Raw genomic sequence first — 25,104 nt, 5'->3', positions numbered from 1 at the left:
GAAGCTTCCTTTCAAAAGGCTCGGAAACATTCCTTTAAGAGACTCGGAATTCTTCTTCTTGGAAATGCTCCTAAAGTGCTGAGAAGGCTCAGAAGCGTTCTTCCAAAATGCTGAGAAGCCTCCTTCCACGAGGCTCGGAATCTCCTATTCAAGAGGGTCAGAAGCTTACTTTCAACATGCTCGGAAGCTTTCCTTCAAGTGACTAGGAATTCTTCTTCAAAGAGGCTTGGAAGCATGCTTTCAAGAGGCTCAGAAACGTCCTTTCAAAATTCTCATACCTAGTTTTAAGAGGCTCGAAAGCCTCCAAACGTCCTCAATGTCCTATAGCAAACTTGGTGTACAAACTAAATTTGAATTGAAAAGTTTCACGCAATAACAAAAATTTCAGACAACTTTTTGGAGAGCCATTCATTCGTTTTTTAGCTTACATCTAAACGATAACACTGAATCAAATGTTTTAAAACAACAATACACGGTTCAAAACCGTATCTATCCATCCTCGAATGCGCCTCACGCTCGCCAAGTCGTTCTGTACCTGGACAGCCCATCTCGCTCGCTGTGCTCCATTTGTGCAGGGTTGCTGTCCGAGATTCTTGCAACATGTCCTGTCCATCGTACCCTTCCGGCTTTAGCTACCCTCTGGATACTTGGTTCACCGTAGAGCTGGCCGACAATGTCCATGTCATCCGCGAAAGAAACAAATTGATTGGATCTATTGAAAATCGTATCGGGGCTATATCACTGCGTATTCCTGACGGCTTCTTGATCTGCAGCCAGCATTGGTCAACCAATGAGTTCTAGTTTCTCGGGGGAAGCATAAAACATGATGAAATGACAAACAGAGAAAAAATGCAATGCACACCCTTAGAAAACTCGGAACATCCCAGGTTCCAAAGGATTTATCTAAGATTTAGAATAAAGACAGAAAACTGGAAGAGTTTCTGCATCCGATGGTCCCGGTTTGATCAAAAGCGGAGTATTGTAAGCAAACTGGTTTAAATTTCGACAAAATTTTGCCTATCTCAACTTTTTTGTCTAACTCCTGTATCTTTCTGTATGAGGACATTTCGTCCCATACAAGAAAATTCATATGGAAATTCTTATTCTTGTTTTACATAAAAAGGTGTTGTAACTTCTATATAGAAGTGACATTTCGGACATTTTTAATCTAACCATGATTTCTCCCTCACTCTGAACTGAACTTGTGAATTGCCAAAGTAAATTGTTTTTTCCTCCAATATTTCAGGTTACTTAAAATTTCCATCCCAAATGCTCTATTTTGCCACAACTTCCATTTGATAACAAACATAAAATTTATTTCGTAACGCACATAAATGCAACATTAATGACACTCGGTTTTGAAAGTGAAACTCCACACCGACCGGTGTGGACGAAACTGAAGCGTTACACAATTTATGATAGGCAAATTTTATCTCCAGCGCGCAAACAATGGGCTTTCAGCAGCGTTTGTTTCCACGCAGCCATAAGAAGATATACCTAACGAACTCATTCTCGCAACACAAGCATTGTAAAAAGGTGCGTTTGATATTCAAAATAGGCGACGAAACCGAGTGCCTTGGCAAGGCCATCTCCGTCCATTCCTGGCACCACCGGCTTGGGATTGCAAGGTCTTTTTATACGCCAATTAAAGGCCACCGTCCTTCATTAAACTGATGGAAAACAATTTAAAATGGTAATAGATCCGTGTCAAATTTCACATCTTAAAGGGTTTGTTGTTGCTTTCATATCGTCCAAAATAAAATTAAAACAAAATTGGAAGGTTTTGTTTTGCATTTTCTCAGAGACTTTTGATAACGAAGCCTACAGCTACAAAAAATCGGTCGTTTGTCTGAATTAAAATTAATATTTTCATAAATCAGCGTTCTTATGCATTAAACACATACACGACACACTGGTAGACATTTTTCCATTCGACCGTCAAAATATTGATACCGTAAAAGGGATTACAGACTTTCATTTCTACTGACCGACAGAGGCAAAAACCCTAGCAGGAAATTTGTCCCCCATGGAGGAAGACTCGAACGCTACGCGCTGGGCGGAATGTCGCAATTCCAACACGCACAAGTACGCGGGCGCGTTTACGCATGCCTTCCGCCTTGTCTCATTCGTACTTTTCTCTTCATCGCTTCGGCTAGTACGCACGTGTCGTTCTAGCTGGAACTGTCGCAACCGTGGGGGAAAAGCGAGCATAGCAGCATGGAGCATGGAAATTGTCCACCGTTGCTGGATTAGTATCTTATCATATGTTCTCCGCTTTCCTGTATAAATAATAATCAGAATGAAAACGAAATTCATTCATACCGTCATACCTTTCTCATTATGTATTTTTATTGAGAATTGTTCTGTCATTAATTATGAATAATAATCGTCATGTTGAGCTTGTACAAAATGCCAAAGATTATCATACGTTGAATATAAAACTCTTCACATTGCTTCCGACTTATCAAACGATGTTTGACTCAGGTTTTGAAAAGCATCGAAATTTCCATGTTGTTCAACATTCCACTCGCAAGAAGAAATGGAGACGCATGACCACTTGTTTGTCAGCCTGCGAAGAGTATTAGTTACAACAACTGGCCCACAAAATTGGATCTACAAATGTCAGACCCGAAGCAGAAACGAAGAGGTATGCTTATCATTGTTCTTTGCATGGCAGAAAAAACGAAACGCCACAAATGGTGCGTTCGATAACACTCTCCCCTAGTAAGCATTTAGTAGTAAGTAATTGCCGGGTTTAGATTAGAAAACCTCTTCCAGTCCACACGCAACCACGTAGCTACCGAAAACAATTAGCGGGAAGTGCGCTCGCTATTCAGCAGAGGATTGGTACGCGGTGGCGGCGCGGCAGGGCGTTGCGTTTGTTTCTGGGAAGGTCGCACCTTCCTAATTGGAAGAGGCGCGCGAGCAAGCGCACTATCAATCGGTTCGATAACGCATGGCGGATGGTCGTTTGAATAGTGGTGTGTCCACCAAGCGCGATTAGTGAGTAGGCCACAGTCAAGGTTGACGTTGCGATGCGCCCTCATTCAGCTGTCGAATTGTGATTGCCCCGACGAACATCCGCCATCATCGGCGTAGTTCACAAGGGCTAATGGGGCCTGGTCTTCTCAGAAACTTTGTAAGAGTTTTTGCTAGGGGGATTAAAAATTCTCTACGTAACTAATTCATTTGAAAAAGAAATGTCAATAAAGTTCATTCGATCCCTACCCCTTGACCCCCTAGAATAGAAGATTTCGTTTTCGAGCCCATACAGATCGCTTTTCATTAAACCCACTAGCGCTAGCCTCTTCCACTGTCGTCATGGTCAGCTCGCCAAGATCGGCCCCCTCACAACAGCTGAGTACCAAATGGACGGACGTCAAAGCCTCGCATAAAACTCGTTTTCCACGGTTCTCGTCCGAGTTACTGCCGCACTGCTGGTTACATAACCTTACTTTGATGTGATTGCATCCCTTCCCCTTGCCCTGCTCCACCTACTAACTACCATCAAACAGCATCCAACTTGATCGTCGTCGTCGTTGTCGACTACCGCACACGTTCCACTCGCGTATACTATGGAGAGTCATGATCCAATTGTCATTCTTTCGGAACTTTATCTAAGCTACTAGGTTGGCTGGATCGCAAGCTCCATCAGTCGGTAGCTGCGGAGGAGATGACTTTTGGCCCATTCACTCTCCATCGCATCAGCGTCGTCGCCGTTGTCGTAACTCGTAGATAGTCTTTTGTTTCGGCAGTTATTGTCATCTCCCGCTGCGGCTGGGCCGCTTTCGATCAGCCACCACCCGCTGGAACAATAAAACAAAAGATTTTACTATTATTGTTATTATATGGGCCCTCCCGCCTCTTGGTTGGCAGATGCTTTAGTACGGGGAGCGCTCGGGCGCGCGAGATCGACATTCACTTCGATCGAAGTTGGTCGACGTCAAGGGGTAGCACAGCAGCCTCCGATAGAACATTCGGTTGGTAGAAGCTACTTACGTGCTATTCACACGCGAAAAGCGAGAGATGAGGGGACTATCACCACACCCTTTTACGGTCCAATAGGTACGAATAATCGGAAATTTCTGCTTAGTAGCTATTATGGACATGGCTGGCGAGGGGCAGAGTAGTTTTAAGGGTGATAGATTAGGAAAACGGGGGGAAAGTGGAGGCAGATCGTGCCGTCTCCCGTGATGGAATGTGGGATTAGCTTTTTCCCCCAGTAGCACAGTGATCGTAATTGGTGCTACCTAGATAGCATCGGATCGCTTGCGTAATCTGGTTGGTACATTGTACTGGGTGGGAGGTAGAATGGTTTAGTGAGCGGGAATGAAATTAAATAAAAGGCATTATTTGAAATTGAATAAGATTTTAGGTCATTGGAAATTGGTTATTGTGATATTGGCTTTCCTGTGTTCTCGAGGTCGTCAATTGTTGAGGAAATTGGATCATATAATGAATATTTGACCTTCAAAGTGGTTTACAAATCATGTTTAGGCATATCTAAAATTCACGCGAACGTGTTTAAACATAAACACTTACCAGAGAGTTGTATTCGAGTTCAAATATAAATAGAATATAGAGTAGCTAAATATGAAATTTAAATATCAAAGGAATAAGCCAAGAAGGTTGCATAGGAATTATAATGTGTTATAATCTCACCCGAAATTTAAAAAAAAAACTGTGAAAAATCAGGGTTACCGGGAAATTGAAGAATACCAACCGTGTGAATAAAATATTGGGTGTATAGACAACCCTACATGTTAAAGCTTATTGGATTGATTGTTCAGATTTTATCTCCATTAGTTTATATTACTTTGTCCAGTCAAAAAGTCATAAAGCATTATGTTTCAGAATTCAGAATATTATCAGAGGGTGCTTCCACAAATTATGTAAAGCTAAATTTGATGATTTTGGACCCGCACCATCCCCACGTAATACTTATTAAAAGTTTTTTTTTGAGTGGATCGTAACGCTTGGCCTGACCCCCTCCCTCCCTCATTACTGTTTCCTATTCAAATGTAAACTTTGTCACAAAAAGCCACTTTGCATACTTAGTTTTTCCAAAATTTATCTGGACTATCTTTTGAAAAGGGCCAAACGATTTTGTAAATTAAAAGTCGATTTTCAAAAAAACACTCATTTTAATTTGAACGAAATTTTGTCTCTAGATAGGTAATTATATTCCCTACCAACCGTCCGTACATCGCAAGCCGATAACTTTTAAGGACTTTAAGTTTTTCTAACAAAAACTTTTTCTTGTTGGAATTGAAATTTTGTTCAGTGTATTTTCACCCAAAACTAAACTAGTGAAAGATGACTGTGTCGCAGAACTAGCGGCCATATACTATGCATTAGAGTGAATCACCTCTCTTCCCTCTGATAAACACTACATTTTTACGGATAGTATCAGCTCAATAGAGGCTATTCGTTCAATGAATAGCTCATCCCATATTTTCTTAGGGAAATACGAACCATAATAAGAAATCTCTATCGAATCGCTTATACACTTATCTTATGTAATGATTTGCAATTAGCAATTAAAACACAGTTACTTTTGGTGCAATTATGCTGTACCCGAAAACAAGATGGCGGCAAAAACTCCGCGTTTGGTGGGTGGAGATTTGTTTTTGATTTTTGTGGTTTTAATTTCAAAGCCTTCTTTCCAATTCTATGCCCTAAAAGCTTACTGTCAAGTATCTGAACAGAATAAGATTAATTATTCCTACATTAATTACCTTTAACATCTCTTAATTTATTGATATCTGATGAGGTGGACGGATTTCGGTGCTGTACGGATTTCGGTCCCGCACGGTACTGCATTTGGTCCATCGGTAGTCGGTACCCAAGTTTGACACTTGGCTGTTTATCTGTGTTTCATTTAACTTTGTAGTCACCATTGAACTAAAATTTTCGCATAAAATATGTAGTAGGCTGATGATCTGTGTGAACAGGTGTAAACAAATTGTACTGTCATTTTTTTTATTTGACGCTAAGGTACAGTTTTTCAGACTAAAATATATGACCAATTAACTACCGTGTTCCTTGCAGGTTACTTAGAATGGTCCTGAAAATGCCAACCTCAGAACCAGTCTTTGGTCAAATCGCCTTCAACGAGTTGTTTACAATTGTCCGTCAGCGGGTCTTGCTCAGTTGGAAACGTAAATGGGATAAAGGAAATTTTTGAAGATAGGGTAACCGTACCCTTAGTAGAGGTAGCACCAATAGTGGAGGTTTGATTGAGATTTATCATATTTATATAGTTTACGATGGTTTCAGTTTATGCGTCGTGCTTTAAATATCCTGTTCAATGCAATTTATCTTAAGATTTTGCTTGAAAAACCATTGAAAACAATGATTTTCCTTTACAAAATTGACTCCCTTGCACCTATAGTGGTGCAACTGTACCAATAGTGGCGAGTATCGTAAGAAACCAATAAATAGCACAACTATAGAAACCAAAATTAGTTCTTACCGCCACTAAAGGAACATTCTCATTTTTGTTAGCAAATTTATTAGTTTATCTATTGACTAAGATAATAAAGCATTAAATTTCCCATAATTATCAATTTAAAAAAAAAAATTCTCTTGTAGATCTGCTAATACCTCCACTATTGGTACTGTTACCCTAATTACATTCCATACTCCCACAGGTATCGAATAAACCTTGGTTCAAGGGGTCGGACCTTAGCCGAGACTTTAGTTTGGTAATGTGTCGGCTAATGTCCAATCACTATTCACTAAAAACGCATTCCTATCAAATAGGGCTGGCAGGTTATCAAGACATCAACCACGTTGTCTGGGAATATCCCGAAGACGGAGTTGCCAGAATCGATTTATGTACATCCCTCCGAGCCCAAGGGAAATCAGACACGGGAAACATTAGAGACGTACTGCGTTACCCTTAATTGGACTACGTGATTCTTGTACACAAGTTTTTAAAAGGAATCAATGTCTTCGCCTCAACCATCTGTTAGCTGTTCGGAAATGTCTACTTGGCCTCCTCTCCCACTCCGCTCGAAAAATACGTATTTTTTATCTTTATAGTTCGAAAACCATGAAAACTTCACAAAAACGCTGTCTAAAAACAACACTCACTATGCCCTATCCTATTTCTTTTTCCTGGACTCCTTAACCTCGACCAAGCCGCGAGTTTTTCGACTACCCAAGAGCCAACCACTAGAACTAAGATAAAGTTCAAGAAATTATAGAACTATTTCAAAAGAAAGCGGCTTCGTTATGCCTACTGGCACTTGAGCCTTCAAATAAATGTAATTAAATTAGTGGAGTCCCTAATCGTCTCAGTATCCAAAACAACGCAAATGTTATGATAATTTGCAAACAAATAACACCAGGAAAAGGCATAAAACTGAGGAATTTCCGAGCGCATAATATTGTAATAGTATTATTAGGGTTCATCGAAAATTATGTAACGCTAAAATAGACAATTTTCAACCGGTACGAGAAGACCATGTACCGGTTTTTTGTGTGAGAGATTTTTTTTTAATAAGTAGGAGTCGTTACGATCTGTGAATGGGCTCTATATAGTGCTACAAATTTTTAATCACATTTTGATATATTGTTTAGTGGATATGTGTCAAAAATGTAATCTCGTGATATTGTTATTTGTTTATGAACTACCACGTTATGTAGCCTTCGTGGGGTTGTCCTGGTATTTTCATAAGCTTGAGCTAGACTTGATTTCTTTGTTATTCGCTTGAGGGTGCCACCACGAGCGTCCTTTTTCGTGGGACATGAAACTTTTTTTAGATGAACAACAGAACCCCAACAGTATTGTGGATCGTAATTTCTGTTATTATTCATTCATTTATTTAGTTAACATCTAAACAGATAACACTGAATCAACAATTTGACGCCACAATGCACGGTTCGAGGCCGCATCTCTCCATCCTCGGATACGCCCCACGCTCGCCAAGTCGTTCTGCACCTGGTCTGCCCATCTCGCTCGCTGCGCTCCACGCCGTCTCGTACCTGCCGGATCGGAAGCGAACACCATCTTAGCAGGGTTGCTGTCCGGCATTCTTGCAACATGTCCTGCCCATCGTACCCTTCCGGCTTTAGCTACCTTCTGGATACTGGGTTCGCCGTAGAGTTGGGCGAGCTCATGGTTCATTCTTCGCCGCCACACACCGTCTTCTTGCACACCGCCAAAGATGGTTCTAAGCACCCGTCTCTCGAATACTCCGAGTGCTTGCAAGTCCTCCTCGAGCATTGTCCATGTTTCATGTCCGTAGAGGACAACCGGTCTTATTAACGTCTTGTACATGACACATTTGGTGCGGTGGCGAATCTTTTTCGACCGCAGTTTCTTCTGGAGCCCGTAGTAGGCCCGACTTCCACTGATGATGCGCCTTCGTATTTCACGACTGATGTTGTTGTCAGCCGTTAGCAAGGATCCGAGGTAGACGAATTCCTCGACCATCTCGAAGGTATCCCCGTCTATCGTAACACTGCTTCCCAGGCGGGCCCTGTCACGCTCGGTTCCGCCCACAAGCATGTACTTTGTCTTTGACGCATTCACCACCAGTCCAACTTTTGTTGCTTCACGTTTCAGGCGGGTGTACAGTTCTGCCACCTTTGCAAATGTTCGGCCGACAATGTCCATGTCATCCGCGAAGCAAATAAATTGACTGGATCTGTTGAAAATCGTACCCCGGCTGTTACACCCAGCTCTCCGCATGACACCTTCTAGCGCAATGTTGAGCAACAGGCACGAAAGTCCATCACCTTGTCTTAGTCCCCGGCGCGATTCGAACGAACTGGAGTGTTCGCCCGAAATCTTCACACAGTTTTGCACACCATCCACCGTTGCTTTGATCAGTCTGGTAAGCTTCCCAGGGAAGCTGTTCTCGTCCATAATTTTCCATAGCTCTACGCGGTCTATACTGTCGTATGCCGCCTTGAAATCAACGAACAGATGGTGCGTTGGGACCTGGTATTCATGGCATGAAGGATTTGCCGTACAGTAAAGATCTGGTCCGTTGTCGAGCGGCCGTCAACGAAGCCGGCTTGATAACTTCCCACGAACTCATTCACTAATGGTGACAGTCGACGGAAGATGATCTGGGATATCACTTTGTAGGCGGCATTAAGGATGGTGATCGCTCGAAAGTTCTCACACTCCAGTTTGTCGCCTTTCTTGTAGATGGGGCATATAACCCCTTCCTTCCACTCCTCCGGTAGCTGTTCGGTTTCCCAGATTCTGACTATCAGTTTGTGCAGGCAAGTGGCCAGCTTTTCCGGGCCCATCTTGATGAGCTCAGCTCCGATACCATCCTTACCAGCGGCTTTGTTGGTCTTTAGCTGTTGAATGGCATCCTTAACTTCCCTCAAGGTGGGGGCTGGTTGGCTTCCATCGTCCGCTGAACTGACGTAGTCATCTCTTCCGCTGCCTTGACTTTCACTGCCTGTACTCTCAGCGCCATTCAGATGTTCCTCGTAGTGCTGCTTCCACCTTTCGATCACCACACGTTCGTCCGTCAAGATGCTCCCATCCTTATCCCGGCACATTTCGGCTCGCGGCACGAAGCCTTTGCGGGATGCGTTGAGCTTCTGATAGAATTTGCGTGCATCTTGAGAACGGCACAGCTGTTCCATCTCCTCGCACTCCGCTTCTTCCAGGCGGCGTTTCTTCTCCTGAAAAAGGCGGGTCTGCTGTCTCCGCTTCCGTCTATAACGTTCCACGTTCTGCCGGGTACCTTGCTGCAGCGCGACCGCCCGCGCTGCGTCCTTCTCCTCCAGAATCTGTCTGCACTCTTCGTCGAACCAATCGTTCCGTTGACCTCGACTCATATACCCGACGTTGTTCTCCGCTGCGTCGTTAATGGCTGCTTTGACTGTATTCCAGCAGTCCTCAAGAGGGGCCCCATCGAGCTCACCCTCTTCCGGCAACGCTGCCTCGAGATGCTGCGCGTATGCAGCGGCGACATCAGGTTGCTTCAGTCGCTCTAGGTCGTACCGCGGCGGTCGTCGGTACCGAACATTGTTGATGACGGATAGTTTTGGGCGCAGTTTAACCATCACCAGATAGTGGTCAGAGTCGATGTTAGCGCCACGATATGTCCTGACGTCGATTATGTCGGAGAAGTGCCGTCCATCAATCAGAACGTGGTCGATTTGTGATTCTGTCTGCAGTGGTGATCTCCAGGTGTACCGATACGGGAGGCTGTGTTGGAAGTAGGTGCTGCGAATGGCCATATTCTTGGAGGCGGCGAAATCAATTAGTCGTAGGCCGTTTTCGTTCGTCAGCCGGTGAGCGCTGAACTTTCCAATAGTCGGTCTAAACTCCTCCTCTTGGCCAACCTGAGCGTTCAAATCTCCTATGATGATTTTGACGTCGTGGCTTGGGCAGCTGTCGTACTCACGTTCCAGCTGCGCGTAGAATGCGTCCTTATCATCATCAGTGCTTCCGGAGTGTGGGCCTCCGGAGAGGAGCAAACCCCCACTTCCCTGTCAGCATACGACCATAGTTCCCACCGGGGTTGGTTACCCGATCTTCCCTAAGGTTGCTCGTATCCCGGCCAGCACGGCCTGTTATTATAATGAAGACAATATTTGCAAGTTTATTGTCTTATAGTAAGTTTCAAATGGGTGTATTGCTACTCGAGATTTAGTCCAGCAGCGTTTTGAAAAAAAATGAATATTTTCCAGAAAAAATACAAGTCGAAAACATTTCGTCTTTGTTCAATAAATCTTTTTTTACTTTTTCAGAACTGTATTGAAGTGATTTTTAAATTGAAATGTTAAGTTAATCACTGCGAAAGGATCAGTTTATCAATTCAATCGACAACGGAACAATTTCGTCAACAGAACTCATGATAGTTTTCAAGTTACAGCGATCAGTGTACACAATGGAATGATTTAGTCGTAACGTAACTAAACAAGCGAATAAACGAGTAATATATAACATTTTTTGGTGATATAAACCCTTTTTAAATGTTACTTTTGATTAAAAAAAGAAAAAGAAAAAAGTTCGAATCCTTTCTTTAAAGGTGCCCAGCTTGCGATGTACTAATAGCAGTTGAAAATCGGAGTACTGATATCAGTTAAATAGCAGTTACACAGTAAGATAGATCCGATTTCGCTTGAGACTGGTCTGAAGCAGATTATTGATCGCATCGAAGTACCGACAAAAACCCAATTCGGATCCAGCGGTTTACGAGCAGCATTCCTCTTCTTGTGTAAACGAACTGTGTAATATTACCTCTAGTAACGACATCTTAGTTCTACTCGGCGACAACAGTTTCGCATCTGTGGTGGCATTACTACGCAGATATTGCCTCATACTTGCCAACCAATAATGCTTCCTCTGAATCTGAAGTTTCTCTTTCGGAATCTGTACTTGCTTCCGGCCTCTTTCAAGTTTCCCATATTCTCAATCAACTTCTTAATCTCTCTACATGTGCTTAACACAATCGTCCATTTCTTTACGCATTTTATTCTAATTTGCTCGCGACGTATGCTTTTGTCACTCACTTTCTCCTTTTCTTTCTTCTTCGCATCTGTCGGTTGTCAACAGCGTATCTCATCGGCCAAACGCTGGTTCTTGAACAGTTTGTTGTGTAGAGATTTCTTTTACCTAATATACAGCTAAAGCCGATTACATTTGAGATGCAACAACCAAATCGATCCAATTTGTGCTTAAAAAATGTTGTAAACTCTTTTTAGTGGAATGTATTCAACCGTCTAAGACGAGTTTAGTACTCTCCATTTGAATACACTACGTTGTGGAAACTAAAGAGGCTGCACTCATAACAAAGAGATGAAGTGTCAAAATTGGAACAGCGCATTTGCTGTCAAATCGGTTGATCCAATCGAGCACAAGGCTGTTAATGGTCCGTTTACTTATACGCTAGTTCTAGCGGACAATACACTGTCCGACAATACTAGCGCGAAATTAGCATAATGTAAACAGGAACTGTCATCTGCTAATAGTGTTTACATTATGCTAATATCGCGCTAGTATTGTCGGATAGTGCATTGTCCGCTAGAACTAGCGTATATGTATACGGGCCATAAAGGTAGGAGTATAGCGTCTCTTTGGCTCGTTAGTGGAAACATAGTGTAATTAAATGGAGAGTACTGAACTCGTCTTAGGGTGCGACCAGAGTAGACGCGAAGTGCGAAGCGAAGCGTCTATACAATTTGACAGCTCCTTATTGTCGTTATTCCTTTGCGTGCAGTTTTCGGGCAGCGTCGCGTAGACGCGTCTACTCTGGCAGGCACCTTAGACGTTTAAATTGTGCTGTTAACTTTGCAACGCGTCTGCGTCCGGGCACTGTTGTCAAAACATTCCTCGGCCCGTAGTTCTGCCTCGGATGCCATTTCACTCTAACTTTGAACGTACATTCCTAAACTAGAAGTCTCCAAGACGAGATCATTTGACGCTGGAGCATTTCGCACTATCGGCAGTAAAGCTTTTGATAACTTCTCCGATGTTCTGGAAATATTTCGTAGGTGACGTCGTAACATTGCAAATAGAGTTTGACATGACAGAACGAGTTCACTCTTGACTACTTTGAGTGCGTTTCCCTGTAGACAGTCCTGCAGCCGCTTCAAATTCTCCAGGTTCGTAAAACCGCACGCTGCTGCCATGTACTCAAAACTGTTAATAATCATCGGCGAAACATCTGGCTCTCCGTGAAACTTTGTAAGATGTTGGGAGGAATGGGCGTTTTTCGGGGAAATATCGATACTGCCGAATCGATGTTTTTATTGTCGAAATATCGATGCCGAAAAATGTCGGCGTTGAAACATCGATATTCCGATCAAAGTTTCGCTGTTTCGCTGTTTAACAGATTGTGCCTAATGTGCTATATTTTTGGAATTTAAAAAATCGAAATCCGATTTCCGCTAGAAAAAATCGGAGATGTCAAGATGTTGAATAGAAAACACTTGGAAAGGTCTTCAGAAACAGAAAGACCATCACAGTAACCCAGACAATATTTTTTAATATGGCATAATTTGCTTCCATGAGTCGATATCGAGTCATAGAACATCAATTCATGGAGGTTTGACTGAATTCTGTCTCTGACCTTTTTGACATTATTATCCGGCTCTCCACTTGTTTCACTTTCTCGTCCGATTCGTCTTCACTATCGACGAGTAGTAACATTGACTTCACCGGCTTCGGCTTATTGTCAATAAAGATTCAGCTGCTTCCTTTTGAAGGGGGTGGGTAGCAAAGAAGCAGATCCCTGTCGGATACTCTCCCCGAAAGTCTGTGATCGCCAGCTGCTCAACCACCCGACCCTCTTGGTTTAGCCAAAATATCGAAAACGATAAAATATCGAAAAGACATTGCGTCGAAAAAGATAGAAGGTCGAAAGGACAAAAGGTCGAAGAAGGGAGAAAGAAGATTAAGAGAAAGAAGAAAGCATGATGGAAGATGAAAGAAGAAAGAAGAAGGAAAAAGAAAAAAGAAAGAAGGGAGACGTAAAAAGCTGTAGGGAACAGAAAAAAGGGAAAGGGAAAGGAAGAAAGAAGAAGAAATAATAAAGAAGGAATAGGAAGAATGCAGAAGGAAAAAGGAAGGAAATGCTTACTGCAAGAAGAAAAAAGAAAAAGAAGCAGGAATGAAGAAGGATGAAAGAAGGAGAAAAATAAATAACAAGGAAGGAAGAAGAAAGAAGGAATATGGAAGAAATTGGGAAGGAAGAAGGAGGAAGGAAAAGGAAAGTTCTTTTCGCCTTTTTGACGTTTTGATCTTTCGACCTTTTTTCTTATTCGACCTTTTATCCTTTTCGACCATTTGTCCTTTCTACCTTTTATCTTTGTAACGGTTCACGTCGGCTCAAGTATCAGCTCACAGCTTAAGCGCCACTTCCGTGGAGAAAGGCTGTGGCCGCAAAGAAGAGTGCCAGCTCAAGACTCTTTTCTACGGGCGGGTTTTAATTCGCTCAAACGCTCACGCTCATTCAGCGGTGTCCACAAACAGGAGTCTAGAAGAAATCCCAGATTATCGGTATCAAATTAATCAAAAATTCTGAAAAAAAAAATTCTAAATATTCAAATAAGTTAAAACTAGAAACCGTATTTCAATCAAAAAAGATCGTAATTATAAGAAAATAATGCGGGCCACTTCATTTTGTACAGACTATATTGCAATTTACTGGCCTAAGTCCCGGGACGATCTTCTGTCATTAAAGCAGGCATTGCAATTTATCCCATCATTCGATCTTCTAAGCAAAGATACTGATGATATGCTGGGATCAGGCATTGAAAGCGTGAGTGAAGCGGATGAGCATTGATCTAACTCAATCATAGCATCCTATGCCAGTGAGTGAACAGCCTTGCTCAGATAGATACCAAACAACAATTATGAGCGATCATTGCTGCGTAAACAACGAGCAACAGAGTTCGCCAAGCCAAACTTGGCTCGGTCTACTAGAATAAAACAAAACACATCAAGTGTTCTGCTTTATTCACTCTACTTTCAAGTTGCTGGGATGGAGGAGAGACAGTATCAAAGCCTCCCATGCAGTGTATCAGAGCTCCATGCTCATAGCGGACCTAATTTTCCTAATGTGAAAAAGATTTTTCTAACAGTGTGTGGTAACAACACTCGTTGTTAGGTTACTAAGTGATTTGCCTCGCTCAGTTGTCTCCCATTGGTGAGCGATGAAGATCTTTAAACATTGAATCAACGAACGCCAAATTTCAACGATCTAGAAAGCATCAGCGATTAGGCCGCTGTAGAGCATCAAGTTGGCATGAATTTAGCCGATTTTTACTCATGATCTGTTTTTTTCAATGCCTGGCTGGGATATCGATCTTAGTTATCTATCTGCTCAGTAAACAAAGTGCAATGTTCGCCATGGAGAAAAGTTTTTTCACTGCTTTTGTTGTAGCAACGCCCTCGCAACGTGAACAAACCCCGAACCACTCAAATTTGTAAATATTCGCCGAATGAGCAGGTCACGGAGCTTTGCGGTGAAACATCACGCGAGCGTCACAATCTCCTTCACATTTAGATGGCACTATCAGTCCATTTGCTGATGATGTCGCCAGTTAAGGTTACATCTTTCAACCTTCTGCCCCTAACCCGTGTAGTCTGTCCGTCTTTCGTCTCGCCAACAGCACAGTCTTGGCCCTTCAAGCCGTAATCTTTCTGACGCTTCTCATGCACTAGCTCCTTGACAAACTCCTTCTCTGCTCGTGTTCTAGCTGATGCCATTTCCCCATCTCGCTTTGAACCTTGATCTCCAGTCCCTGCAACGCCCGCGCTTTCCTCATTTATTCCTCCATCCCCGCTTTCTGCCTAGTGAGCGACTTCTTCTGCGCCTCCGTCCGCTTCGTGAAAGCCATCTTCCTTCATGGCGAGTTGTTCTTCTACCAACTCTGATCTGCGTCGTAACCAACTCCCTCCATTGCCCTTTTAAATGGACTTCTTGCTACTTCGCTTGTCGTGGCAATAGCCAATTGAAACAATTCGCATTCTTGCATTGCAGAAACTTGCAACTGCCAGATCGCCTCAATAACCGAAGCTAAAAGAAGTCTTCAGTCCTCGCTCGCTAAGAAGCCGTTGATAGACCAGCAGCTTGGGGTAGGTTTCTTTTGGTATTGAGGAGATTCGAATGGAATCACACTCAGAGTCGGAATTAAACACATTTGAGATTCTAATGGAGACACATTTCTGATTCGAATGGAATCGCATTTGACAGTCGAATGCAATCTAATTTGGGATTCGAAAAAAATCACGTTTGAGAGCCAAATGGAATCACTTTTGGAATCCGAATGGAATCTAATTCGGTTTTCAATGGGATTTGAGATTCAAATGAAATCCCTTTTAGGATTCGAAAGGAATTACATTTGGGGTCCAAATGGAATCGCATTTGGGATTCGCATTGAATCTCATTTGGGAGTCAAATGGTATCACATTCAAGAGTCGAATGGAAAAACATTTGGGGTTCGAATAGAATCAATTTTGATACTGGAGTGGAATCCCGTTTGGGATTCGAAAGGAATCACATTTGAGAGTCGAATGAGATTCCATTTAGGATTCGAAAGGAATCACATTTGGGATCCAAATGGAATCACATTTGGGATCCAAATGGAATCACATTTGGGATTCGTATTGCATCTCATTTGGGATTCGAAATGGGTGTCGAATGGAATCCCATTTTTGATCTGAATGGAATCACGTTTGGGATTCGAATTGATTCTCATTTGGGAGTCTCGCATGAAATTAAATTCGAGAATCGAGAGTCAAATGTAATCTCATGCAGGGTTCCAGTGAAATATCATTCGGGATTCGAATGAAATCCAATTTAGAATCCGAAATGAATCACATTTGAGAGTCGAATGGAATCACATTTGTAGGGGTGGTAGAAATTCGCGATTTCGCGGAAGCCGCGAAATCCGCGAAATTTGATGTTTGCCGCAAAATTTAAACATTTTCGCGAAAAACCGCGAAATTGACCTTTCCCGTCAATAATTGTATTCCATTCTATTGTCTCAGTCGATTTCTTGACCTAGTCAATACCAACTCGACAAACAACGAATTTTTTGACGCCTCGAATTTTTTTTTAAATTGCAAAGTCTGAAATTGGTCGAATGTTGAGCTTAAATTAAATCTTAAATAGGGACATAAAAAATATGGATTCTTTAGAAAAGTTTATCCTAAATAAGAGAATTAATCGATTGCCCCAATAAAATTGTTTGACGGGAAAAGTCAATTTGGCCTCAAAGAATATACAATTATTCGGAATGTGCGCGCCAAACTGCCAACCGAACGCTGTAGGTTCCAAGCACACAAAACTAACAACACGAATGAATAGAAGCTACACACGATGCTCTGCTTTGCGCGGTCTCGCGGTTCAACCAAATGCTTTTGATCAGTAATGCAAAGAAATAATAAAAAGAAAATAATTTGAAATTAATAAACCCAACAATTTTAATAAATATGGAATCTACATTGTCTTTTTTATTTTTTGTACCGAAATATAATTTACCGCGAAATGGCCGCGAATTTTCAGATTTTTTGAATTGGCTGTCAGCGAAATTTTGAAAATTTTGCCGCGAATTTCCACCACCCCTACACATTTGGCATTCGAATGGATTTACTTTTGGGACTCAAATGCTACTCCATTGGGATACGAATGGAATCACATTTTAAATTCGCATTGCATCTCATTTGGGAGTTGAATGGAATCACATCTAGATCAACATTTGAAAAGGGCGTAACTCGTTTCAGAATCGAATGGAATCCTGTTTATGATTCGAAAAGAATCATATTTGAGAGTCGATTGGAATCACATTTGGGATCTGAATGGAATCTCATTCGTGATTCAAACTGAATCACATTTGGGAGTCAAATAGAACTGGCTAATCGAAACTTCACGATTTTACGGAATACTAAGAAGAAAAGTGCTTCTGTAATTAAAAGGCCTCTTATTTTGCGTAATGAAGATCATTTCTGATGTTTATAGTTCAAAGGCAGCTGATGATTAATCCTGAGTTTTTGACCAGGTTTTGGATGGTCGACATTTTCTAAACAGGTCGCCTAATGGTCAAACTTCATAGTTTCGCAAAATAAACATGGAAATAAGGTGTTTATAAAATGATAATATTTATTCAACAACAACAACAACAACAAAATTACCTTGGGCAACGATTCTGCTTTTCGTTACATACCCTGAAGGTTCAATACGGCACAGAACTGTGCCTCACTAGATATAAGTTTTGTGACTGATATCGACTTCACTCGGAATTCTCATGACATTTTTTCCGAATTTTTATAAAAGTTAAGGAATTAGAAATTCTACGCCATTTTCATGGGAAATTCTTCCAAATTTCCATGAAAATTGCTGCGGAATTGCCACAAGAAATTTTTTACGATTTGGACCAGAAATTCTTTGGTTTTTAAAGATAATGCCAATTTAAGTGAAGAATAAAAGGGTTTGCCAACACAATTTTCAAGATCACGAATGATTGATTCGTATCCACCATCATGCGGCGCAATCTACCGTTCCAAGTGTGAAAGTATCCCACCCATGATCTTGATCACACATCCCGCGCACACAACATGAATCATTCATCCCCAGAATAACCGCTTCGCATGAGGAATCACCAGCAGAGCGTAGAACACTCCCTCTTTCCTTCGGCCAGCGAAACCGCAATTGCACTTCCACGTTTCAGAGTGCAAATAAATCATCAATCCCGCACCCAAACTGCCACTGGGAATCGTCATCCATGCTCGGAAGATAGATACTCTTCCTCGCTCGCGGCAAGTGATAAAACGCGCGATGAATGGTGGCGCAGCGCCATCTGTAATCCGGAGTTAATGTTGCTTGAAGGCATACACATATCGGATCTTAAACGGCACCGACGACGACGACATCACGATCGACGATACGGAGCAGTTTGCCTTCAAGGACTACCATCCTATTGTCGCTTTTGAAGTCGTGTCTCCTTTGTATGTTGAATGTTGCTCGTGGAAATTGATTCTTGACCTGATAATTACAACCCTGTACCGTCATCTGTCAGATTGGGGTGGAATAGTACCCGGCCCTTACATAGGCTTCAGGCTGCAGATCATTCGAATACCCCTCGCGGGTTAATTTATTAGGATGCGCTTTACTTGTGCATATTAACCTGTATAGCTGGCAAACCATTTTACAGCAACTCAGCCAAATTAAGGTCTCCATGTTTCTAGTTTCTGTGAAAACAGTTTTTCCTTTTAGTAACGACTTCAATACATCTTTAAAAGCTTTTATAACTTTGAGAACTTTATGAAATAGATCGTTCATAAATCAAATCTAATAATAGATTAACCTGTTAAATACTGGATTGCATTATCGTGATAAACGATCTTCCATTTCTACAAATGCCCTCATGAAAGCCAAACAAGATAGTTCCATCATGAGATCACATCAGTTTTTCATTTCTCGTAGGAAACGGGCAAACTTTCAACCGCAACGTGACTGCACTAATCGCCATTCACGACTTGATCTGGCAGCGAGCGAAATGAATTCCGCTTCCTCCACTGTGCCGCCGTCGCGCCGTTGCGATCACGCCCGTTGGCCATTCGAACAATATTTATTTCGAATCAGCATTCCTTCACTGGTCGCCCTGTGAGTGATAATTATAACTAACCTGTCGTTTCTCTCCGTATTGCAGCGTCCCAATGACGGCGGCGACGACGACGGCCAGCACCACCACCACCGCAACCATTCGGATGCCGTCCAGTACAGCCCTGTCGTCGTAGAGAGTCCGACTGGCAGCACTGCTCCTCTCCTCTGGGAGGAAGCAGTTCTTCAACACATTCCCATTATCGAACCCCCTCCGCGATCGGTTTCTTCTCCCCCGGAGCGTGGAGGAGACCGAGGCCAGTGATAACCCCCCGCAGTGGACATTCCCGTAGACAAGTACCAAACAACCACCGAAATCTTCCGTTAGTTTAAGGGGGAGCATCGAAGCTGCCGAACCGGACGTGTTCCCAGCTTCATTCCTTTTTGTCATATTTCTACTTAGTGGCGCGCCAGTACGCAAAACGAGACCGTGTAAATGCTTGGAGGTAGGTAATTGAGTGCAGTTTCGCACTGTTCCAGATGACAACATACCGTTCATATCAAGAATAATGACAATAAAGTAGAGGGGTTGTTGCGCAGATTTGCATACCGCGGATCAGGTTCTTGCGATGAAGTGAAATAATGGTTCCCACATGTGTTATGCAATGAATTATTGGCAGTGGCTGATTTTCTACTCGCCGCAGCCACATCCGGGCGCTATAGTATATGTACAAAATAGCCAGCAAGAGTTAACCGCCAGAAATTTGTATGGCGAAAGACATCTAACGCTGGTTTTCTCAAAATTAGGAACTTTTCATGAAAAACTATTTGGTATCGGTTATGAGGGATGGTGTCCGCTACTACGCCTACCAAATATTTTTTCGATTAAAGTGCTTAATTTTGAGAAATCGAACCTTAGATGCCTTTCGCCATACTGATTTCAGAAAGTTAACTCCTAGTGTGCCGCTGTAAGCACGCTCAAAGCAGTCGATTCATTGTGAATCATCGGACAATGATGTAGGGTGGGTGTACCAATTGTCGCCATACATAAGAACAACAATTTTTTTTTAAAATAAGTAAAAGGCATGAGGGTGGACTTTATATATCAAGCGAAAGGTTTTACTTCCAGCTCCTTGGAACAGCTGTGAAAACCACAATAAAATTGGTTATAATCATCAAAATTGATTAATCCATAATAGGAACGCATGCACCAGTTGTGGCACTATTCTTAATTTTGGTTCCTTATTTGGCAAATCCCATTGCTTTCTTATGGGACTGGCCAAATAGGGACCACTAGTGCGACAACTGGTGCAAAGGACGTCAAAAATTAAACAAAATCAATTTTTACAATTATGCTTTGCTTGTTTTGGAGGAGATCAAAGGTTTTATCGTATCATATGAATATGCTTTATCGATATGAACTTGGTTTGTGGTGATTTGATTGGCCATTTGTCATATAAAGCACTAGTGCGACAACTGGTGCTATAGCCACAACTGGTACATCTAGCCTAATCAAGCTTATTCTCTGGAAGAAACCATAGCATACAACTTTATTACTGTTAAGGATTTCCGTAAAATTGATAAAATTTGACAGCAAAACGATATTATTTTAATTTGTTAGTTATTTATCTGATTATGGTAAATAATTGAAATCTTGTGGATAAAATCTGCGAAGTATTTGAGTGAAGAAAGAAATGTAAAATTACAAAATCTTGAAATCTTGGAAACAAAACCAGTGCATGCTATCAGACACATTGGAAATATGTAATTTCGTAATCATTAGTTTTGACACATAAACGATAAAACCCGATTGTTGCAATAACAAATGACTCAATCTGACCATCGTGTTTTCGACTTTTCGCAGCCAAAAACCGATTTCTCAACCACCAAGGCGGTGTAAAATTTTTCAAGGGCAAGATAACGCGTTTCACCCTTCACGAAAGTGACCACACCGCGCGCTGCGATGCCCTTCCAAAACAATGGAAATGAATGTAATCTAATCAGGCGCGATTAGGATGCCCTTTATCGTCTCGAACCAATGTTGAAACTACGCTCCCCCGAACCAGCAGAAAGTGCGAAGAAAAGTTTACGCCAGTCAAAGTTGGTGTAAACAACAACAGCAAAAACATGGCTCTCGTCAGTCTCACCGTGCGTGTTATCTCTTTGCCCCAGGGCCTCACAATTAGGCACTGCCGTACATTGGCGACAAAAACCCAACAATCCGGTTTGATCCACTCGCAATCTTGGGCGCCAGCACGCACGGTCCAAATTTTTTGGAGGTTGGGTAAAAATAGATTAAGCAAAATTGGACGATAAGGGGGACATAAGTAGATCTGTGTTTTGTTATAAGTAAAATGTCCAACGGAATTCATACACAGGTTTAAGGAGGTTTTAAGCGTCGGTTCAACGAGAAGGAATGTGTCCTTCTGGAATGTTCCTCGATTTTGACTGAGAGAATGTTGTGCATTATGAAGAAAATTTCGTCGGTTTTTGATTCCATTACTATAACTGGAATTTTTTTATATGTGTTGAAAACATTAGTTTAAGGGCCGTTTGGCCGAACGTCATTCAAACGAAAGCCATATGGCAGAAGGCCACTAAGCAGAATATGTCATTTGGCCGAGCAAACTATTAGGCCGAAACACATCAATCCGGAAGTCATTTGGCTAAAAATGTAATTTGGCCGAAAATGTTGTTCGACCAAACTCGTCGTTTGGCCGAAAATAATGTTTGACCGAATATGCCATTTGGCCGAACAAGTATTTTGAAAAAAAGGTCATTTAGTCGAATATTTGGCCGAAATGGTTGATTGCTTTTGTGTCAGTTGGTCAAAAATGTCGATTGGCCGAATAGGTTATATGGCCGAAAATTTTATTTGACCGAATAAAGGATATGGCTAAGAGAAATGGTGGACCAGATAGAGGTGTGCGCCAGTACTTTTTTCGTCATTTAGCTTTTGAAGGTAAGATTCTAAGCAAGGAAAGAGGCTTCCAAGCCTTTTGAAAGAATGTTTCCGGGCCTCTTGAATGGAGGCTTCCGGGCCTCTTAAAAGGAGGCTTCCGGGCTTCTTGAAAGGAGGCTTCCGGATTTCTTGAAAGGAGGCTTCCGGGCCTCTTGAAAGGAGGCTTCCGGGCCTCTTGAAAGGAGGCTTCCGGCCCTCTTGAAAGGAGGCTTCCGGCCCTCTTGAAAGGAGGCTTCCGGGCCTCTTGAAAGGAGGCTTCCGGGCCTCTTGAAAGGAGGCTTCCGGGCCTCTTGAAAGGAGGCTTCCGGGCCTCTTGAAAGGAGGCTTCCAGGCCTCTTGAAAGGAGGCTTCCAGGCCTCTTGAAAGGAGGCTTCCAGGCCTCTTGAAAGGAGGCTTCCAGGCCTCTTGAAAGGAGGCTTCCAGGCCTCTTGAAAGGAGGCTTCCGGGCCTCTTGAAAGGAGGCTTCCGGGCCACTTGAAAGGAGGCTTCCGGGCCTCTTGAAAGGAGGCTTCCAGGCCTCTTGAAAGGAGGCTTCCGGGCCTCTTGAAAGGAGGCTTCCGGGCCTCTTGAAAGGAGGCTTCCGGGCCTCTTGAAAGGAGGCTTCCGGGCCTCTTGAAAGGAGGCTTCCGGGCCTCTTGAAAGGAGGCTTCCATGCCTCTTGAAAGGAGGCTTCTGGGCCTCTTGAAAGGAGGCTTCCGGGCTTTTTGAAAAGAGGCTTCCGGGCCTCTTGAAAGGAGGCTTCTGGGCCTGTTGAAAGGAGGCTTCCGGGCCTCTTGAAAAGAGGCTTCCAGGCTTCTTGAAAGGAGGCTTCCGGGGCTCTTGAAAGGAGGCTTCCAGGCTTCTTGAAAGGAGGCTTCCGGGGCTCTTGAAAGGAGGCTTCCGGGCCTCTTGAAAGGAGGCTTCCGGGCCTCTTGAAAGGAGGCTTCCGGGCCTCTTGAAAGGAGGCTTCCGGGCCTCTTGAAAGGAGGCTTCCGGGCCTCTTGAAAGGAGGCTTCCGGGCCTCTTGAAAGGAGGCTTCCGGGCCTCTTGAAAGGAGGCTTCCGGGCCTCTTGAAAGGAGGCTTCCGGGCCTCTTGAAAGGAGGCTTCCGGGCCTCTTGAAAGGAGGCTTCCGGGCCTCTTGAAAGGAGGCTTCCAGGTCTCTTGAAAGGAGGCTTCCGGGCCTCTTGAAAGGAGGCTTCCGGGCCTCTTGAAAGGAGGCTTCCGGGCCTCTTGAAAGGAGGCTTCCGGGCCTCTTGAAAGGAGGCTTCCGGGCCTCTTGAAAGGAGGCTTCCGGGCCTCTCGGAAGGAGGCTTCCGGGCCTCTCGGAAGGAGGCTTCCGGGCCTCTCAAAAGGAGGCTTCAGGGCCTCTCGAAAGGAGGCTTCCGGGCCTCTCGAAAAGAGGCTTCCGGGCCTCTCGAAAAGAGGCTTCCGGGCCTCTCGAAAAGAGGCTTCCGGGCCTCTCGAAAAGAGGCTTCCGGGCCTCTCGAAAAGAGGCTTCCGGGCCTCTCGAAAGGAGGCTTCCGGGCCTCTTGAAAGGAGACTTCCGGGCCTCTTGAAAGGAGGCTTCCGGGCCTCTCGAAAGGAGGCTTCCAGGCCTCTTGAAAGGAGGCTTCCAGGCCTCTTGAAAGGAGGCTTCCGGGCCTCTTGAAAGGAGGCTTCCGGGCCTCTTGAAAGGAGGCTTCCGGGCCTCTTGAAAGGAGGCTTCCGGGCCTCTTGAAAGGAGGCTTCCGGGCCTCTTGAAAGGAGGCTTCCGGGCCTCTTGAAAGGAGGCTTCCGGGCCTCTTGAAAGGAGGCTTCCGGGCCTCTTGAAAGGAGGCTTCCGGGCCTCTTGAAAGGAGGCTTCCGGGCCTCTTGAAAGGAGGCTTCCGGGCCTCTTGAAAGGAGGCTTCCGGGCCTCTTGAAAGGAGGCTTCCGGGCCTCTTGAAAGGAGGCTTCCGGGCCTCTTGAAAGGAGGCTTCCGGGCCTCTTTAAAGGAGGCTTCCGGGCCTCTTTAAAGGAGGCTTCCGGGCCTCTTTAAAGGAGGCTTTCGGGCCTCTTAAAAAGAGGCTTCCGGGCCTCTTGAAAGGAGGCTTCCGGGCCTCTTGAAAGGAGGCTTCCGGGCCTCTTGAAAGGAGGGGCTTCCGGGCCTCTTGAAAGGAGGCTTCCGGGCCTCTTGAAAGGAGGCTTCCGAGTCTCTCGAGAGGAGGCTTCCAGGCCTCTTGAAAGGAGGCTTCCGGGCCTCTTGAAAGGAGGCTTCCGGGCCTCTTGAAAGGAGGCTTCCGGGCCTCTTGAAAGGAGGCTTCCGGGCCTCTTGAAAGGAGGCTTCCGGGCCTCTTGAAAGGAGGCTTCCGGGCCTCTTGAAAGGAGGCTTCCGGGCCTCTTGAAAGGAGGCTTCGGGCCTCTTGAAAGGAGGCTTCCGGGCCTCTTGAAAGGAGGCTTCTGGCCTCTTGAAAGGAGGCTTCCGGGCCTCTTGAAAGGAGGCTTCCGGGCCTCTTGAAAGGAGGCTTCCGGGCCTCTTGAAAGGAGGCTTCCGGGCCTCTTGAAAGGAGGCTTCCGGGCCTCTTGAAAGGAGGCTTCTGGGCCTCTTGAAATGAGGCTTCCGGGCCTCTTGAAAGGAGGCTTCGGGCCTCTTGAAAGGAGGCTTCCGGGCCTCTTGAAAGGAGGCTTCCGGGCCTCTTGAAAGGAGGCTTCCGGGCCTCTTGAAAGGAGGCTTCCGGGCCTCTTGAAAGGAGGCTTCCGGGCCTCTTGAAAGGAGGCTTCCGGGCCTCTTGAAAGGAGGCTTCCAGGTCTCTTGAAAGGAGGCTTCCGGGCCTCTTGAAAGGAGGCTTCCGGGCCTCTTGAAAGGAGGCTTCCGGGCCTCTTGAAAGGAGGCTTCCGGGCCTCTTGGAAGGAGGCTTCCGGGCCTCTTGAAAGGAGGCTTCCGGGCCTCTTGAAAGGAGGCTTCAGGGCCTCTTGAAAGGAGGCTTCCGGGCCTCTTGAAAGGAGGCTTCCGGGCCTCTTGAAAGGAGGCTTCCGGGCCTCTTGAAAGGAGGCTTCCGGGCCTCTTGAAAGGAGGCTTCCGGGCCTCTTGAAAGGAGGCTTCCGGGCCTCTTGAAAGGAGGCTTCCGGGCCTCTTTAAAGGAGGCTTCCGGGCCTCTTTAAAGGAGGCTTTC

The 25,104-nt window shown here is 44.1% G+C and overlaps 1 protein-coding gene across 2 annotated transcripts in view; it reads left to right on the top strand.

Annotated features, from left to right (window-relative positions):
• The window catches only part of LOC134223279 (transcription factor Ken 2-like), a 195,565-nt gene that overhangs the window by 118,462 nt on the left and 51,999 nt on the right, over positions 1-25,104 (top strand). For both annotated transcript variants that reach the window (XM_062702430.1, XM_062702431.1), the window contains exon 3: positions 19,141-19,537. In XM_062702430.1, the coding sequence (XP_062558414.1) occupies positions 19,528-19,537 (10 nt within the window). In that variant the 5' untranslated portion in view covers positions 19,141-19,527. The remainder of the gene's footprint in view (positions 1-19,140; positions 19,538-25,104) is intronic.

Source organism: Armigeres subalbatus, chromosome 3, assembly GCF_024139115.2.
Source record: "Armigeres subalbatus isolate Guangzhou_Male chromosome 3, GZ_Asu_2, whole genome shotgun sequence".
NCBI classification, from domain to species: domain Eukaryota; kingdom Metazoa; phylum Arthropoda; class Insecta; order Diptera; family Culicidae; genus Armigeres; species Armigeres subalbatus.
Note: the sequence above shows the minus strand (reverse complement) of the source record. Positions and strands in the feature narration are given on the sequence as shown.